Source organism: Porites lutea, chromosome 13, assembly GCF_958299795.1.
Source record: "Porites lutea chromosome 13, jaPorLute2.1, whole genome shotgun sequence".
In the NCBI taxonomy this organism is placed as follows: Eukaryota; Metazoa; Cnidaria; class Anthozoa; order Scleractinia; family Poritidae; genus Porites; species Porites lutea.
This window is the reverse complement of record NC_133213.1, coordinates 9,860,091-9,878,476: the sequence shown is the minus strand read 5'-3', so window position 1 is coordinate 9,878,476 and position 18,386 is coordinate 9,860,091. Positions and strand designations below refer to the sequence as shown.

General features: G+C 40.3%; 1 protein-coding gene and 4 non-coding genes across 5 annotated transcripts; 3 read left to right on the top strand and 2 right to left on the bottom strand.

The window, feature by feature from the left end:
• Positions 1 to 228: 228 nt before the first annotated feature.
• Trnav-aac (transfer RNA valine (anticodon AAC)) lies at positions 229 to 301 on the bottom strand. The gene has a single exon. It is a non-coding gene; the product is annotated as a tRNA-Val (tRNA).
• A 2,046-nt stretch (positions 302 to 2,347) lies between these two features.
• On the top strand, positions 2,348 to 2,420 carry Trnav-cac (transfer RNA valine (anticodon CAC)). Its single transcript has one exon. It is a non-coding gene; the product is annotated as a tRNA-Val (tRNA).
• A 3,114-nt stretch (positions 2,421 to 5,534) lies between these two features.
• Trnad-guc (transfer RNA aspartic acid (anticodon GUC)) lies at positions 5,535 to 5,606 on the top strand. Its single transcript has one exon. It is a non-coding gene; the product is annotated as a tRNA-Asp (tRNA).
• A 634-nt stretch (positions 5,607 to 6,240) lies between these two features.
• Trnav-aac (transfer RNA valine (anticodon AAC)) lies at positions 6,241 to 6,313 on the bottom strand. The gene has a single exon. It is a non-coding gene; the product is annotated as a tRNA-Val (tRNA).
• A 2,205-nt stretch (positions 6,314 to 8,518) lies between these two features.
• On the top strand, positions 8,519 to 14,624 carry LOC140922333 (uncharacterized). Its single transcript, XM_073372324.1, has 2 exons — positions 8,519 to 9,218; positions 9,328 to 14,624. The coding sequence occupies exons 1-2, from the start codon at positions 8,519 to 8,521 to the stop codon at positions 14,622 to 14,624; spliced, it is 5,997 nt and encodes a 1,998-aa protein (XP_073228425.1).
• Positions 14,625 to 18,386: the final 3,762 nt, after the last annotated feature.

Here is an 18,386-nt window from a genome sequence, read left to right as displayed (position 1 = left end):
TGTCGTCAAAGATTAATAACATGTATCAAGTAATTGTGCCTCCGATTATAATTTCTAAGGCTATTTATTACAAAAGGGTAGGTTTTTGTCAGCCTAATAAGGTTAGCGAACTTTCTGCAGGAGAACCCTTCTAAAATATGACGTTTGCGACAAAAAGAAGTAATGTAAGATAAAGTAATTACTAATAAAAGTAAACGAGAACAAAATAAAAAAAGAATACAACGTTCTTGTTTCCGGCCAGAATTGAACTGGCGACCTTCCGCGTGTTAGGCGGACGTGATAACCACTACACTACGGAAACTACCGTATATAAAAAGGGTAGGGTTCGAGGAATAATCGGTATCTTATCCCTCGGACGTACACGCATATTCATACTCCTACTGTGGTACAAGGGGTGGGGGGTGGATGGAACCCCTCCCCGGAGGTTTTGATATGTTGCAGTATTTTGAAACGATTTTACCTTTAGTGGTATATTTTAGGAGTGGTGGTGCTGCTGGAGGCCTGTGACGTCACCAAAAATACTGCCATTTTGGTTTTTACCAAGAATTAGAAAAGAGGTTAAAACCGCGAGAAATGCTATTTTTTGGTGCTTTATATGAAAACAAGAACCATAATGGGTCTTGATGAAAAATAACACGTAAATAAGCACTCTGCATGATTTTAGCCACAAGAAGACAGAAAAGTACGATATTGTTCGCTTTTTTATGGTGACCACTAAGTCTTTGGCCTCGGGAACAGGCTCTTAGGAGTCAAATGAATTAGGTGCAAGGAAGGAGCCCATATGGGCTCCTGGTGCGAGCAAAATTGCAGGTGAACTTTGACCCAGACCAAGTCTTAGTTTTTTTCTGGTGTGAAGTTAGGATCTACGCTGGTCTGCCGACCGCATGACTCTAAATCTTGGAACTTGAATAAGAAGGGTGTAAGAAGAAAAGTCCAGAGGTGTGTATCTGCCAATAGGCTGAGTTTTTCCGAGTTATTCGATGATCTTTGGCTTGTGTTAAACGTCAGAAGATTATGGGTGATTGTGGATAGTCTTATCAGGGCCGCGAACTCACTGTGTTTTATTGTATGATTTCCGCATGTTGTTGACAGGTATGTGGTCGCGTGGTTGAGCTGTTTCGCTAAAATATTCTGTGCCAGCTATAAAAACGTTTCTTCGGTGTTTAGGTTAGCTGATTGTACCTCGGAAAAGCAACTCTCGACTCAGGAAAACTGGATATAGGTCTAGTTTCAGCGGGCTCTAATGGCTGTGAACCAAAAGGCAGGTTTTTGCAGATACGAACTCAAGGTGATAATTTGTGGAGTATGTTTCATTCAGTTTGTTGTCTATTCCATGAAAAACGCTGTCGTTTATCGCACCGCGAAGAAAGTAGTGGTTCGCTAACTATTTATGTAAGCCTTACCCAGGCACTTTTTTCGCTGCAGTTCAGTCAATGGATGGACGGAGTACGCTGACGTCATAACCAAATTTTCTGGCATCGACAGGTTTGAAAAAGAAGTTTACTGCAAAAACCGCGGGCGACGATCCTACAAGTTGTCAGGTTCAGTGAGGAAGGCAGGTATAGCCAGCCGAAATATTGTTATGAAAGAGCAATATACGTTGTTATGATCAGCTTTGCTTTGGACTTCTTTTGTTTTGGATCTATATGTATGGCGCTCCGCTGCGCACGCTTCGCTGGCGCAAACGCTCAGCTAAAAAGAAGAAAATCAGGGAAGTATAAGAAATATCTTTGTAAACTCGAAAATACGGAAAAATCGATCTGATTCAGTGAGAAGCCCAATTTTAAAAGTGATATTCAAAACATTTTTAACCGCCTTTTACATTTTCACGCACGACAAATGGATCAAAGATTGGGGTTTTCCGTAACGGAATTTGTTTTAATCTTAAAATTTGGTGAATGTGAACCATTTTTTTTAGTTTGAAAATACTTGTACATGGTGTGCTTGAAAATTGCGCATCTTGGGCAAGTGGCGTATTGTTTCGAGACCTTGTTGTTCTTCTGCAAACTTGTATCTCTCGACTATTCTCATTTCCATAAGAACATAAGATCAAGACAAAAGAGGTTTTTATCAAACAAGGCCAACCCTCGGCCTCGCACTCAATTGAAGGCTAGGGTACTACTGAACAACTGAAAAATGGTCTGCTTGAGGCTGCATTACTCGGTCCATTATTACCGCCTCGCAATTCTTCCTTTTGTTATTTTGACACTGTTTGTAAAATACGTATTCCTTCAGCGCAAATTTGCGCAATACCCCTCTAGCCTCATCTTTATTTATCCTCCTGCTTTATCTTATATAGATTCAAAACAAAGAAAGCAATTAAACAGTAGAGAATTTGTTAACCGTGGTTTCCGTAGTGTAGTGGTTATCACGTCCGCCTCACACGCGGAAGGTCGCCAGTTCAAATCTGGCCGGAAACACTTAACTTTTTTCTTTAAATGAGGCAAATCAGTACCAAGTACTTTGAGTGTGTAGGCTTTGACTAAAATAAAAGTTAAATTAATTTGATTAATAAAGTTGAATTACTTACCTTGAAGTAGTCTTACGTTGAAGTAGTGTGTGGTTTCTAATTATTTCTGCTCATCAACTCTGAATCAAAACAAAGAAAGGTTTCCAGGCTTTAGTACAAGAAATATACGGGCAGAAATGACCAGAAACGACAAAAAACTTCTTCGATCTAACCTTTATTTGGTCGAAACTCATTTTTCCTATAGCTCCTAGCTAGAGACCAGGGGCCCAGGAGAGACAAATTGGTATTTTGCTATTGAAGTCTGGGCCTGTACATGGACTATAGGAAACATGCATTGGGCTTCGACTCAATTTAAGTTAAATTTTCATTTAGCAAACTTGTGTGTAACGTTTGCGTGGTCAAAAAATTACGCTAGAGGAGATTTGTTAGAGAACTTTTGAGTATTCTTATTCCGGAACACGATCAAACGCACCCCTTCAAATCAAACGTACAAGGTTAAAAGCAAAAAAAAAAAAAAGCATTCCAAGCACTCATCCTGATCCGAAAACCAAAAGAGAATCTCCCCGGCGGGGAATCGAACCCCGTCTCCCGCGTGACAGGCGGGGATACTCACCACTATACTACCAAGGAATTGGGTGCTTTAGATTTAGGCTTAATGGTGTATGTAATGGGGAAAACGCTCCATGCCACTTTAAAGTAAAATAACAGATAGATCGTCTTAACTATGACCGCAAAACTCACCCCTTTTTCCTATAATGTGCGAACAATTTACAACGGGTGTTTTGCGGAAGCAAAAAAAGCCCTGTCTGGATAGTTAAGCAATAGACCACACTTTCTATGGGTTTACCGGCGTGATAACCCACGCGGGATGTTGGGAGAACACGAGAAAAGCTTGTAAATCACGAGCCGAAGGCGAGTGATTTACAAGCTTTTCGAGTGTTCTCCCAACATCCCAAGTGGGTTATCACGCCGGTAAACTCATAGAAAGTGTGGTCTATTGCTTTTATAAAATAACTTTTAGTAGAATGGAGTCTTTTAGGTAAAAATATGGTTTTAGTACCGTGATCAAGTCATGTCTTCTCTCTAAAGTCATCATAAGCCAATCATGACTCACGATTTAATAGCGCCGAACTTTCTCAAAACTCAGTTCAGTCAAACAACAAACAGCAGCACTTCAAAACAGGAGTTTTTGCACTCATTATATGATAACTTATGAAAGCTGTTTTACAGAAAAGTCAACATTTTTCAAGCGAACGTACAATGAAAAAATACGTTCATGGTTTGTTTACTACAGAAGAAGAAATTAATTGAACATCAGACTGTACGCCGCTGTATTTTGTTGAGCCGATCCGTAAGAATTTCGTGCTTACAGACGGAACTGGCAGCTATTGTAATGGAGGACTTCATTCACATTTTACAAGCCGCAGTGGTTTAAGATCTGTTTTCTGGACTTTATTATGATTAAGAAATGCTGCGGTAACGACGTGGCTGCATTTGCTAAGTTGTCGCATGTAACTTTTATATGCACGTACAGCGACCGATGGAAATATGTCAGTGGTGGAGAAAGGTTTCTTTGCCGTAGTCACATATTGGCGTTAATATTTGTCGATTTGTAAAGTCAGGTGGTTTGAGGTAGGTTATGGCATCCATATCACCGAATAATTTGTGCAAATGTTGGAAAAAACCAGCCCGAAACTCTGACATCTTTCATCATCGTTGGCAGCTTGTTTACAACCTACAGTGGCCGATTTTGTACCATATCTTGATCAGAGATCTCTTTTTGGAACAATTTCTTTCATTAAGGAATTTAATTTTGACATAAAATAGATCAAGAATGCTAAAACTATCCGTTTTGTTGCTGGTTAGCACATGGTCAAGTTTTCCTGGAGACTTTCTACACCAGAAATTCACACAGTTGTTGTCTTTCTCAGCGATTTGGCATCGTCATGAAATGTAAACTGCTTTCCAGCTTTGTACTTTATTACTTCTAAAGCTATGGCAGTAATAAAATGTGAAACCAACGCTTTTGATATTAAGAAGGGCTACGGTAAGTAACTTGTTCTGTTTTTTTAGCCTTTCTAAAATCGTTGTTTGCAGATCAATAGCCGGTTTTGTTTATGGCTCGTGGTCCGGATGCCTTTTTCTATGGGTTTACGGTATAAATAAACCATAGGTTTTTGACCAATCAGATCACGCGTACTATCTCAGTTATTTTATAATAATTTATAATTATACCTCAGTATTCTCAGTTATCTTTGTTCATATCTGAAACTGGAAATAAAGGATATCAAACAATTATACTAAAGCTAAACGAAACAGTCATATGTTTTGGGTCATTTTTTACAACCCAGGAGTTAGACAAGAGAAACTCTTATCCAAATTGTTTAAGCTACAATTCTTCTCCATTCTGGCGGCCATCGAAAACTCAAAGGCAGAAACTTATAGTTATTAACTATAAGTCTGTTTATATAGTTCACAATTTAGAATTCACACTGTCATGTTTAAAGACGAATATTAGCTAAGTCATGAGCACGTTATAAAAGAAAAAATATAAAAAGCGTTAAAACAAAGCTTTCTCGATATAAATTGAAATGCACACATTCGCCATGTGACAGACTTCCGTTTTTTAAATAAAGTTGTGTTAGAACAAATTGAGATTGCAAATGCTATCATCTCCCAGCAGAATGGGCACATTTATGTTGTATGCTTTCAAACTGGCACTGTTCAAGCAGATTTTGAGTGGTCCCCCCCTTTGAATCCTTCCAAAATTTTCAGTGATCCCCCCCTTTTGGGCTCCCCCCCTCTGTTCTCCTAAAAATCAAGTGATCCCCCCCAAAATCCTCCGACCCCCCCACCACCCCCCCCCACCCCCCCCCCCCCCCCCCCCAGGTGATAAATAATGACCGGCCCCTAAAGTATAGTGGTAAAAGTTTCCTGTCAAGAATCCGTGGTAAATTGTTGCCACATTATAGGAAAAAGGCGGGGTAAGATAAGACATAGTTTAGTTTAAAGTGAGATGGGGTGTTTCCCTATTACATAATCCATTAAGCCCAACTCATTCAATTCCTCGGTAGTATAGTGGTGAGTATCCCCGCCTGTCACGCGGGAGACCGGGGTTCGATTCCCCGCCGGGGAGATGCTTTTTTTATCGAATGTAGATAAATGCTTGGACTGTCTTTTGTCATTATCATTATCATTAGTATAATTATTATCATTATTTTAACCTTAAAGTTTTGATTCGAAGGGTGCGTTTGATTGATCGTATTACGGAATAAGACTGTACTTAAAATTTCTCTTGAAATCTTCTCTGGCGTAATTTTTGACCACGTAAACGTTACATACAAGTATATTAAATACAAATTTAACTTTAATTGAGTCGAAGCCCAATGCATGTTTGCTATAGCCCATACACAGGCCCAGACTTTAATAGCGAAATACCAATTTGTCTCCTGGGTTCCTGGTCTCCCTTAGTTTCGCTTTCACCATGGGCTATAGGAAACATGACTTTCGACTAAATAAAGGTTACATTGAAGCGGTATTTTGTCGTTTCTGGTCATATCTGCCCATATATTTCTTGGAGAAAGCCTGGAAACATGCTTTATTTTGATTCAGAAGTCGATCTGCAGAAATGACTAGAAATGACCAAAGACTACTTCAAAGTAAGAAATTCAACTTTTCTGAAATAAAAATTAAACTTTTATTTAGTCGAAACCCATGCTCTCACGGTTAAGTACTTTTCTAATTTGTCTTATGGAAAGAAAAAAGCAAGGTGTTTCCGGCCAGATTTGAACTGGCGGCCTTCCGCGTGTTAGGCGGACGTGATAACCACTACACTACGGAAACTACCGTAATTATTAAGGGTGCTAATCGAGGAAAAATCAGTATCTTATTGAAAATGTAAGGTAAATAACAACAGAGTTGTTTTCAACGCCATTTAAGTAATGGCGGCTTATCTAGTAACATACTAAAAATCCCCCAAAATCCGTTCGGTGCAACATGTCAAAATTAAGCGTTATATATTTTGAGCTTTTGACACAGGGCACCCACATTATTTGAAATTATACGTTCCAACAAAAAATGCACAAAGTGTGTTGGTTACTTTTATGGAAACGTGAAAGAAGAAAGAATAATTGCTACCTAGTTTTCGGTGATAAAAACATCGAAAACGAAGAGTTTCTTTTTTCGAACAAAATAAATAGTAAACACGGTTGGCTTTTGCACAGGAAGCCCATGCTCCACTAAAGGAAGCCCAAAATAACAGGAGGCTTACAGACTAATAGAGTGAACTGTTGCCTGTAAAACTACAACAAATTTAGTCGTAAGGCTTTAATTAAGCCTGAAAAATGAAAGCCGTTCCTTAATCATTAGCTTCAGTAAAATATATCCTTTTTTATCAGATTTCTGTTAGCCGCAAGGGTAAGAAAAATTTATATATATTAGAGCTGGATTTTTTACAGCCAAAATAGACCTCTCCCCGCAAACAGCCTTCTTCTTTCAAAAACTAAAAGAAGTCCAAAGAAGTCAACATAAAAACTAGGAGTTCAGCCATTACTTTTTTTTCTCTTTTCTTGTTCTTGTTTTTTTTTTTTTTTTTTTTTCCTTTCCTTGTTCTTTTCAAGGAGGTTTTCAGGCTCATTTTGCCTTCGGCTTTTGGTCTTTTTTTCAGTCAAAAGACTGCAATTTTCGTTTGGTACGTTTTCAAATATCCAGCAAGATAATGCTTTCGCTTTTACGGTTACCTATACATTAATTTTCGTTAAAGTATCGACATCCTCAAATATACAAGTTTCACCTTTTTTAAGCTTTTTGTTTTCTTCTTGTTAAAAGTGAATTGGAGAGGAGGGGAGGATAGTTTTACTTATTCTTTACGATGCACAACAATGTAAATGTTTTGAACAGGTTAAGCTCCAATGCCTATGAATTTGATAAGAGGGAAATGCGTTTTTATTTAAGGAAAAGTGTTGTTACCTTGGCAAAAAAAATTATAAGGGTTAACAGAACATTCATCGCATAAGAACTTTGGTTTCAGCAAACATTTGTTTCAAGAAAACGAAATAGTATAATAGGAAAGCTTGTTTTTAAAGGAAAGGTTAACTCTGGGTAGCCAAAACAATGCGTATGTAAAAATATATTGTAAGAGTCAATTCACGCAACTCAGTCAGAGAGTTAACAGTCACTAAGTTGAAGTGTTACACAACGCTCATCCGAACAGAAACATTGGTTCCGCCAAAAGAGGTGAGCCATCAGAAGCTAAGTCAGGCAAGCCCATTATGTCGTACATATGTCCAGTACGGGCCTTCATTGACAACTGCAATTATTTTCAGACGTATAGGATCCCATGATCGTTATAGAAACAGAGGTCTTCATTTGCCAATGGACGAAAAAAACTGGTCAAGGTTCAAGGTCATAAGAAAAGCAAGGAGGGAATATAAACGCCTTTAGACTACAGAACGATTAATCTACTTATTCGTCTTACCAAGAAATGAAGGGCTGCAGCAGGCAAACTGAATACACAGATACTGTTAAAGCGAAACTTCTAGAACTTAGGGGATTTTTTTTGTTTCTTTTGTTCGCGTCTACTTGCAATTAGTTGTAATTGTTTATAGTTTTCTTTTGTTATATTGTTTACTTTCTTTTTGGTGTCACCATCGTTGCGTAATGTTACGTAATCTGTCAAGTTTTCTGGTATAAACTTAGTCTTGTCGGTCAGTGTTTTTTACAGTTTTTATCGGTCAAGAACAGCTCATTCCTTTTAACGTTGAGTCAAGAAACCGTTAAGGTAAATTTTAGTCATACGCCATTTGTACGCTCTTCCGTTTTCTTTGATGTATTTGTTATTTTGTACTGATTTCTACATTTTTCGTAATTTCGTATTCTTTGTATTTTTGGTTGTACAGTACCGTAGGAGTGTGATTTATAAAATAAAGCGCTTGGACACTAATACGCGTGACTTCGGTTACATAGTACTTAACGATCGACTTTGGTAAAAGTTGGCCGCTCTGGTTGGCGACAGATCAAAGGAGTTCCAAGTTGAAATTACCATTAACGATGTCTTCGGTTGGTGAAAGGGACAGCTTGGGACGGACGATTATAGCCTACCGTGGACACATTACGCGGATTATAAATGAATTAGATCCGCTACTCTTGGAGCAAATTGCTTCTAAAGAAGTTGTTGAAAAGCACAGTTCGCTGGTGAGCATATTCGAGAAGCTTAAACGGGCTTGTGCGCAGTGGTATCATTTGTCTGGGGAGCAAGAGGATAGAGAGCGTATTACTCATGACTACGCCAAGGATGTTTATCGAATGCAGATGTTTGAAAACAAATACAAGGAATGGTTAAACGATGTTTACACCCCAATAAGTCGAGGAGTTTACGGTGAAGGAATTGCGAATATTTCTGGGTTTGATTTGAGCTCCAAAACGCCTGTTGTACGATTAGAGGGTGCCTTTCAAGGAACTCAGAATACAAATCCTTCAGTTTCCCGTGCGGACGCGCGTAGTGATTTGTTGGAAACGAAAACATCTAATGCGACTCAAGATCATGCAAGTGGCGGCGATAAGACGCCAAGTCAATTACACCCAAGGAAAAAGAGTTCTAAAAGAGGAAGTCAGTTATCGGCACGGAATGTCAAGTGTACAATGGCTCAGCTTAAAGTGAAAAGGCTTCTGGCTGAACAAGAGATAAAGGAAAGTGAAATTGCGTTACGACTACAAGAAGAAAACACGCGTTTGTCAGCCGAGAAGGAACGTTTGAACATTCGAAGCGAATTAATGTTAGCCAGGATTGACGCAGAACAGGCTGAGATTGAAGCCAAACTGGGGAAGCAGGTTGATTTTGACTCTTTTTTCTTCCGAAGGATCAGTTAGAGGTCACGAGAACGTGAGGAAATATTTGGAAGGATTGTCACTTTCCTCCGTTCCTGGTCAACCGGATGTTAAGAAATGCGTTTTACCGGAAACCAAACCGCACGCTTTACCGGAAGTGAAAGCTGACATACCGGAAGCGAAGAATAGAACTGGAAATAGCACTGACGAAACAACGGTTAAATTTCAAAGGATTATGGAGCAACAGCAGATGTCTATCGATAAAGTTGTTCTTGGACTTGAGAAGTTGGACATGCCAAAGCGGGAATTCTTGTACTTTGATGGCGATCCTTCAAGGTACCCCAGATTTATTAAGAATTTTGAGCTAAACGTGGAATCTTCGATTACAGATGACAATGTAAGGCTATCTTATCTGATCCAGTATTGCACTGGCAAAGCTAAGGAGGCAATTGAAAACTGTGTAATTCTGCCAGGGCCTGAAGGATACAAAGCTGCTCGTGAAATTCTTAGAAAGAATTTTGGACAACGTTATGTCATCATCCGATCGTTCATCGATAAAGTTGTCAAAGGACCACAGCTAAAATCTTCTGATGGAGAGAAGCTCTTACAGCTCGCAAGGGACATGCGAATCTGTTTGCTGAATTCTGCGGAATTAAGCTATCAAGCCGATATAAACTCTTTGGACACTCTGAAGAAGATCGTTATGCGTCTTCCTGTGCACATGCAGGCAAAATGGGCGGATGAGTCGGGGAAGATTTTGGAAATGGGTTCTGAGCCAACCTTCTCTCATTTGGCAGACTTTCTCGAAAAAAGGGCTCTGATAGCAAACACTGAGTTCGGGAAGTTAGTTGGATTCAAGCTTGGAGAGTCAAGAGTCACAAAACAACCAAGAAAAGCAGCTGATGGTGATGGTACTGTGCTTGCTTTGACTCAAGTTGAGAAGGATGTTAGTAATCAAGCCAATACAGCCAACAGCAAACGCTCAAATCAGAGCTCAGCAACGGATGGTCAAGTCAAATGCAAGTTTTGCGATGGAAGACATGAATTGGAGAAGTGTTTTAAGTTCCGGGACAAACGATATATTCAAAGGAAGGACTTTGTTAGGAAACAAAATCTGTGTGAAAATTGTTTGAAGCCTAATCACATCGCTAGACGATGCAGGAGTCTTGATGCTTGCTTGCTGAGTGGCTGTAGAGAAAGGCACCATTCCTTGCTGCACCCACCTAATTCATTGAGCGCTCCCATAGCTTCAAATGAGACTTCAAGAACGCGAGGTGATTCTGAAGATCCTGTTACCGGGCCAACAGCGGCTCGTGAAGATCTGGCTGAAGCAAGTCCACACCACATCGAGGCCGGGGCGGATTATGCGACAAATGCCAGAAAAAACAGAATTAGTTTGAGGATTGTGCCCGTCCGAGTCTCTGCTAAAGGTGGACGAGAAGTGGAGACATATGCTTTCATTGATGATGGTTCTGACACCACCTTGTGTCTACGACGCCTTCTGGATGAGTTAGGAGTAAGAGGTTCTCCAACGTCATTTTCTTTAACTACCATTAATGCCGAGAGAACCAAACGGTCTGGAGAAGAAGTTAGTCTTACTGTGAGAGCATTGTCGTCAGATGAATGCATACAACTAGATCGTGTGTGGACCGTTGACAAGTTACCTGTCTCAAAGAAAAGCATACCCACCGAAGATATCCGCGATTGGCCGCATCTGCAGGGTATAAGTATACCTAAGCTCGATAAAGAGGTATCCATCTTAATCGGCAATGATGTTCCCGAGGCTCACTGGGTCTTTGAAGAGCGCCGTGGTCGCCGTAAACAGCCTTGCGCTGCACGAACATTACTTGGTTGGACACTTATCGGACCAGTTGGCGGTTCAAGCAACCCTGAAGCGACCGTCAGTTTCTTAAGTGGAGGTCAAGAAACGCTGTCAGCACAAATTGAGCGAATGTACAACGCGGAGTTCGGCGAATCGTCTGCGTCATCTAAAGAAATGATGTCGATTGAAGATAGAAGAGCCCTGGCAATAATGGAACGAACCGTTCAGATGGTCGATGGCCATTATCAGCTCTCCCTTCCTTGGAAGTATGATAATCCGTGCCTACCGAATAACAGACCTATGGCCAAAAAAAGACTGAATCTTCTGAAAAGACGTTTGGAAAAGAACAAAGTTCTCCAAGAGAAGTACAAGGATGCTGTTGAAGATTACATTGCACAAGGTCACGCGAGGAAAGTATCTCTACATCAAGTGCCACGTTCTGTCTTGTATCTTCCCCACCATCCTGTGATACACCCGCAGAAACCTGAGAAGACCAGAGTTGTGTTCGATTGCGCCGCTAAATTTCGCAATACGTCACTCAACGAACAGCTGCTTCAAGGGCCAGATTTAACCAATAACCTCGTCGGAGTACTACTTCGTTTTCGTCAAGAGCAAATAGGTCTTACGGCCGACATAGAAAAGATGTTCCATCAAGTGAGAGTGTCTCCTCAAGACACTTGCGCTCTGTCATTTTTGTGGTGGCCTGGTGGCGATCTTTCTAAAGAAGCAGAAGACCATGAGATGCTTGTTCACCTCTTTGGAGCTAAATCATCTCCTAGCTGTGCAAGTTTTGCATTAAAGAAAACCGCAGAAGACAACAAGACGGACTTCGATGTGGAAACCATCGATACGGTTAATAGGAACTTCTACGTTGACGACTGTGTTAAATCGGTCGCAACAACTGAAGAGGCGGTACGATTAGTTGAGCAGCTGCCAGAATTGTTGAGTAGGGGAGGCTTCCGCTTAACAAAGTGGATCAGTAATCGTCGAGAAATCTTGTCCTCAGTCGCTAAGGAAGACCTAGCACCGTCAGTGAAGAACCTTAACCTAGACTTAGAAGATTTACCGTTAGATCGCGCCCTTGGCATGCAGTGGGACACGGAAGAAGACACCTTTGGGTTTAGGACCATTCTGAATATTACAGCCAACACAAGGAGAGAGATTCTTTCTGTCACCTCATCTCTATATGATCCTCTTGGCCTAGCTGCTCCAGTTATACTTCCAGCTAAGCGACGGCTTCAGAAGTTATGCGAAGACGAGCTTGGTTGGGATGACATAGTCCAAGAAGACGACCTTCTGCAGTGGCAAGATTGGACAAGGGGCATCATTGGTCTTACCGAAGTAGCCATACCACGTTGTGTGAAACCGAGAGATTTTGGCGAGCTCAGTTCCGTCCAGCTGCATCATTTCTCAGATACCTCGGAAGAGGGATATGGGGCTGTCCCATACCTGCGCTTAACTGATGCGCTTGGTAATATCGCCTGTAGCATCTTACTGGGAAAGGCAAGAGTTGCTCCACTGAAGACTGTGACAGTACCACGACTGGAGTTAACGGCTGCCACGGTCGCTGTAAAGCTTCACAAGCAGATCAAGGAAGAACTCACTTTGCCTATACATGAAGTGACGTTTTGGACTGACTCTACTATTGTCTTGCAGTATATCAACAACAGTCACACAAGATTCCAGACATTCGTCTCCAACCGGCTGGCAACGATCCACGATATCTCTACCCCGTCTCAGTGGCGTCATGTTAGCTCTGATCTGAACCCAGCAGATTACGCGTCTCGTGGGTTTAATCCTCATGAACTTACCAAACTGAAGATTTGGCTCGAGGGACCAAGATTTTTGTTGAAGGACGAAAGCCAGTGGTCAAATCAGCCAACCCAGCTTCCTGAGATTGATGAAAATGACCAGAACGTCAAAAGATCGAAGAAAGTCCAGGCGCATGCTGTTATGCAAGATCAAGGGTTTGACTCGTTGCTTTATCACTACTCTTCGTGGTATGGTTTGAAACAGGCTCTAGCTTGGCTGAGCCGCTTCAAGAATTACTTGCTGTATCGCACAGGGAAGATTGCAAAAGAAGACGTCAAAAGAGGAGAACTATCCGTCCGCGAAATTCAAAACGCTGAAGTGGAGGTCATTAAGTACATGCAAAGGCTGTTCTTTCCGAGGGAGTTGAATGCACTGATGACTGAAGCTCAGCAACGCCGTAGTATCTCTAGAGTGTCGGGGAAACGCCTTAGTGACGGTTCGTACGTCAGCCCACTGCGCAAACTCAATCCAATAGCTGATAATGGGTTAATCAGAGTTGGTGGTCGTCTTAATAATGCAGAGGCTATCGATTGTTTCATGAAGCATCCAATAGTTCTACCAACCAAGCATCACGTAACTGACATGATTATTCGCCATTATCATCAGATAGGCCATGTAGGATCAAGTCAAGTTCTTGCTGCAATTAGAAGGAAATTTTGGATTTTGAAAGGTGGCTCAGCCGTCAGACGAGTGGTCAGCACTTGCATCAAGTGTAGAAGATGGAACTCAAAGCCGGAAGCACAGATTATGGCTCCGCTACCTATGGCTCGCGTCACGCCAGGAGATGCACCGTTCACCGCAGTTGGAATTGACTACTTCGGACCAGTGCCAGTCAAGTTGAAGAGAAGTCGAGTTAAACGATATGGGTGCATTTTCACCTGCCTAACAATGCGAGCAGTGCATGTTGAGGTCTCTCAAGATTTGACGACTGACTCGTTTCTGATGGCGTTTTCAAGATTTGTCAGTAGGCGCGGTGCACCAACAGAAGTTTACAGCGATAATGGTACCAACTTTAAAGGAGCAAAATGTGAGTTGAGGAAAGCTCTTAAAATGTGGAATCAATCACGCATCACAGAGAGTTTACGCAAGCGCAGTATTCAATGGTACTTCAACCCCCCACAAGCAAGTCACCAAGGAGGGGTCTGGGAGAGAATGATTCGCTCTGTTCGCAAGATACTGCGTGCTCTCCTGGGAAACCAAATAGTCAATGACGAGACCCTTCTCACTGTTATGGCCGAGGTAGAGAAAATCCTGAACGACCGCCCACTCACAAGATTAAGCGAGGATCCAAATGACTTGGAACCATTAACGCCGAATCATCTTTTGTTGTCTCACCGTAATGCATGTGTTGCCCCTGGTAACTTCTCCACTGCGTCCACAGACAAGTACAAAAAATGCTGGAGACAAGCACAGTACCTGAGTAACATCTTTTGGAGAAGATGGGTAGATGAATACTTGTTATCTCTTCAAGAAAGGCAGAAGTGGATTCGCCCGCGCCGGAATGTAGCTGTTCGAGATTTGGTTCTCATAGCTGATGAGCACAGTCCGCGTGGACAGTGGCCAATGGGTGTTGTTGAAGAAGTTACACCAGATCGCTATGGTGCAGTGCGAAAAGCTACAGTTAGAACCGCCAGAGCAATTTTGAAGCGAGATATTAGAAAGATATACTTGCTGCTGGAAGCTGCCGATAATTAATCCCAGCTGTTGACACAATGTAACTTGTAAGGACAGACAGACCTCTTCGAGGTTTTGGACAAAAAGGAGCCAGTTGCTGGAAAGGAAGTCCCTGATTGCAGTGATCACTTAGCTCATAAATACGTTGCGAACTGTGTAAAGCAATTAAGATGTTAATTGTAGATAAGGTTTTTGAATATTCTAAATAAGTTTCGTTTACTAGTTTCGCTTAGTTTTCTTAAGAAAGGCAAGGCTTGAATGCCCGTCTGCCTTTCGAGGCCGGTGTGTTAAAGCGAAACTTCTAGAACTTAGGGGTTTTTTTTGTTTCTTTTGTTCGCGTCTACTTGCAATTAGTTGTAATTGTTTATAGTTTTCTTTTGTTATATTGTTTACTTTCTTTTTGGTGTCACCATCGTTGCGTAATGTTACGTAATCTGTCAAGTTTTCTGGTATAAACTTAGTCTTGTCGGTCAGTGTTTTTTACAGTTTTTATCGGTCAAGAACAGCTCATTCCTTTTAACGTTGAGTCAAGAAACCGTTAAGGTAAATTTTAGTCATACGCCATTTGTACGCTCTTCCGTTTTCTTTGATGTATTTGTTATTTTGTACTGATTTCTACATTTTTCGTAATTTCGTATTCTTTGTATTTTTGGTTGTACAGTACCGTAGGAGTGTGATTTATAAAATAAAGCGGTTGGACACTAATACGCGTGACTTCGGTTACAGATACACTAAACTAAATCTGAGACTCGCTACAAGAAGAAGATAAAAAATAAACAATCACACTGGCTTGGTTTTCTGGATTTCCGTTACAACAGAATGAAAAGCGCAGAGCGTTACGATCTAGCAAAAATCAAATCGATGGAGTCCCTTGCAGAATATCTATTCACTCACGTTGTAAAGCACGGAGTCATAATCCTAAAGGAGGTTGCGCATGTAGCGAGAAAAAAAAGACTCCCTGATTTCGATCTCACATATTGTGTCCAAGGTTTGAACATAACTACCTTACAAAACTCGATTACAGAAATGGGAATCGGTTTAACAGTTTGTACCGATACAAAGCTATCGTCCGTTGCATACATTTAGTCGCACGTATCTTGCAGCAAGGATGCAAATTTAGTAGCTAACCGAAGGTGATCAAAATATCAAATCAAACTGTTCACCATCAGCCAGCAACTAAATTTGCATTCGTGCTGCAGGATATAAAAAATTACCAGCCTGTGATACTGCCAAAATACTTCTGATATTGCGCAAAAAAAAAAAAAACAATAACAACAATTACTAATATTTTTAACCATGTTAACCATGTTAACACTGACCCAGGTGCTCCTCGCACATTTAGTCGGCGTTTTTTTTTAAACAAAGCTATAGGTACCCAAAATACATTAGCGATGTTGAATTTGTTATCTTCCTGAAATTGGGTTTCCTGTGGTGAAAGTTGAAAATCTTTATTTCCAAATTTTTTCATCTTTCACCGAATCGATTTTGACGGATTTTTAGTATGTTGTTGAATAGCCATCCAACGATTAAATGGCGTTGAAAAAAATTATGTTGCAATTAGTCTGATGCTAAACCACAATTTGACTGGACTAATTCAGAGAAAACATCTCGTTTAAAAGTAGAAAGATGGCGCAACGTAACCGTTAGCCTTATTCAGAACGGCCTTTCATTTGCTTCCTGCGCGTTCCAAACTGAAATGTGCTGTTCCAATTTGGACAAATTCCGAGTAAACAAAAAGATACACACTAAAACTGGCTTATTTTTCCGCGTAAAGTTTTAACTTACATTAGAAAATGATTTTTGAACGTAGCAGTATCTCACGTTTGTTCGAAAAACAGTGTAAAATACGATTAAAACAGAATGAACAGTTTTTTTCGGAAACGGAATATCAGCACTTAATTCCACGGATAATTTTTCACTTTCGCTCCAAATAGAAAAGGTAATGTAAAATTTACAAGAACGATTTGTTTCTTTGCTCGGAATCCCAAATTCCTTCCAAGTGAATAGCAAAGTTACTGTAATTCCAACTTTGTAAACTGTTTTTTTAATCTCTTATCACGCTAAAGAACTCCGGCGAAAATTCTGAATTTCTGATTTCCATAAAAACTTGGAAAAGAAAACGTTCAGAAATTCCGATCCCCATAAAAGAAGTCCAAAAAACACTCAGATATTCTTATTCCCATAAAGAAGTCCAAAAAACACTCAGAAATTCTGATCCCCATAAAGAAGTCCAAAAACATTCAGGACTTCTAGTTCTCACAGAGAACACCAAAAAAGTAAGAAATTCTCAACCCCATTAGAATGTCAGTGACAAAAATCGGAATTTCTGATCTTCATTAAGAACTAGAAAATAAAAATAATAGGAAAAAATATTCAGAAATTTTGATCTTCTTCGGATTACTTTCTACTGTTTTCCCACCACCACCACCACCACATGCCCATTGCTTTCCCACCACCACCACCGCATTTCTATGGTGATGGTGAATGGTGAACAATAGAAATATGGAGTTGGTGTTGATGATGGAGGAAAAACAATAGAAGTGTGATGTGGTGGTGGTGGTGGAAAAAAGTCAAAAAATTGTTTTTCGTGGTAGAAAGAGCTAGCTTGTCTTCGTCCTCATTGAATATTTAAGATTTTCGCGCTAAGAATCAGTGAACCGGAGCCGGAACAATTTGTTGGGCAATGAAAGCAGAAGGAAAGAAGCTCAAGATTAAACGAAAGACCTTTATCGATTTTAGAATAACTAGAAATCCTGTCCAAACAAATAATCCACTTAAAAAGAGCACATGACCTTATCTTAAAGAATTCCTTCCTTATTCATGAGAAAAGACAAAGGAGTAACGTCGTCGGTGTTCAAGTATTTCTGTCCTCCTTAACCCTGTTCAGAACCCCCTCTTCGCTAAAATGTTGAATAACTTCAAAAATCGTCCAAGCTATCCAAACGAACCGACTTTTCCTAAAAAAAATTCCTGGGAATATTTCAAAGTCATCGTTACAATTACGTGTACTTAACTCACTTTTCCTTTGACAGACACGTTTTTCAAAATTTGCTTGGGTTCAATTTCTATCTGTGATAATGTTTTTCGGAATTTCATAACTTACGGAATTTTTTGCTTTCTAAGCGTCCTTCTTTTATACACAGATCAATTTTTCTGTAACGTTTCCCTCCATTTATAAGGGTTTCAGGTAAAATAGAATACATTTAATTAATTCAAAATGGCGGATCCAAGATGGCGATGGTTGTAGGCCCTGACAATGAATGACGTCATCATGACATCACCGTTGTCTTTATAGATTATTATTATTCATTCAAAATATATCCCCGATTCTGATTGGCTAAAAACACACGCTTAATTCACTATAACTAGTTATGGATGACCAAATTTGAAAGAATTTTGTGTTTAAGAGGAAATGACGTCAAAAATGCAGCGTTCTTGCAGGTTAATGCACCGTTAACCGAGAAGATCTGGAGACGAGGTTGAGTTGTTTTGGTTGTGGAAACAAAAAATGGCGGACATTTCACTCGTTTCAAGAGTAAGAACTAGGCGAAATTATAGCTAAAAACATGACAAGAACAGCAAGAAGACAACTCCAAGGGCGACATCTGCTATTTGGAGAACATTTGCGGAGCTGAACAACCCTAATCCCTAATCAATGGAGGTAAGCATGTTTTAGCTTTGTTTTTAAACTAGGAATTATTTTGAATGAATAATAAAACAATTATTGAATTCGGCTTTCGTATCATATGAAGAATTATGAAGATCTCGGAGGGTGTTATCCGA

Excerpts from the sequence above, each read along its gene's own strand:
- LOC140922333 (XM_073372324.1), top strand. The coding sequence starts at position 8,519 with ATGTCTTCGGTTGGTGAAAGGGACAGCTTGGGACGGACGATTATAGCC. Across the intron at positions 9,219-9,327 it reads TTTGTCAGCCGAGAAGGAAC|GATCAGTTAGAGGTCACGAG; the intron begins GTTTGAACATTC and ends TTTCTTCCGAAG.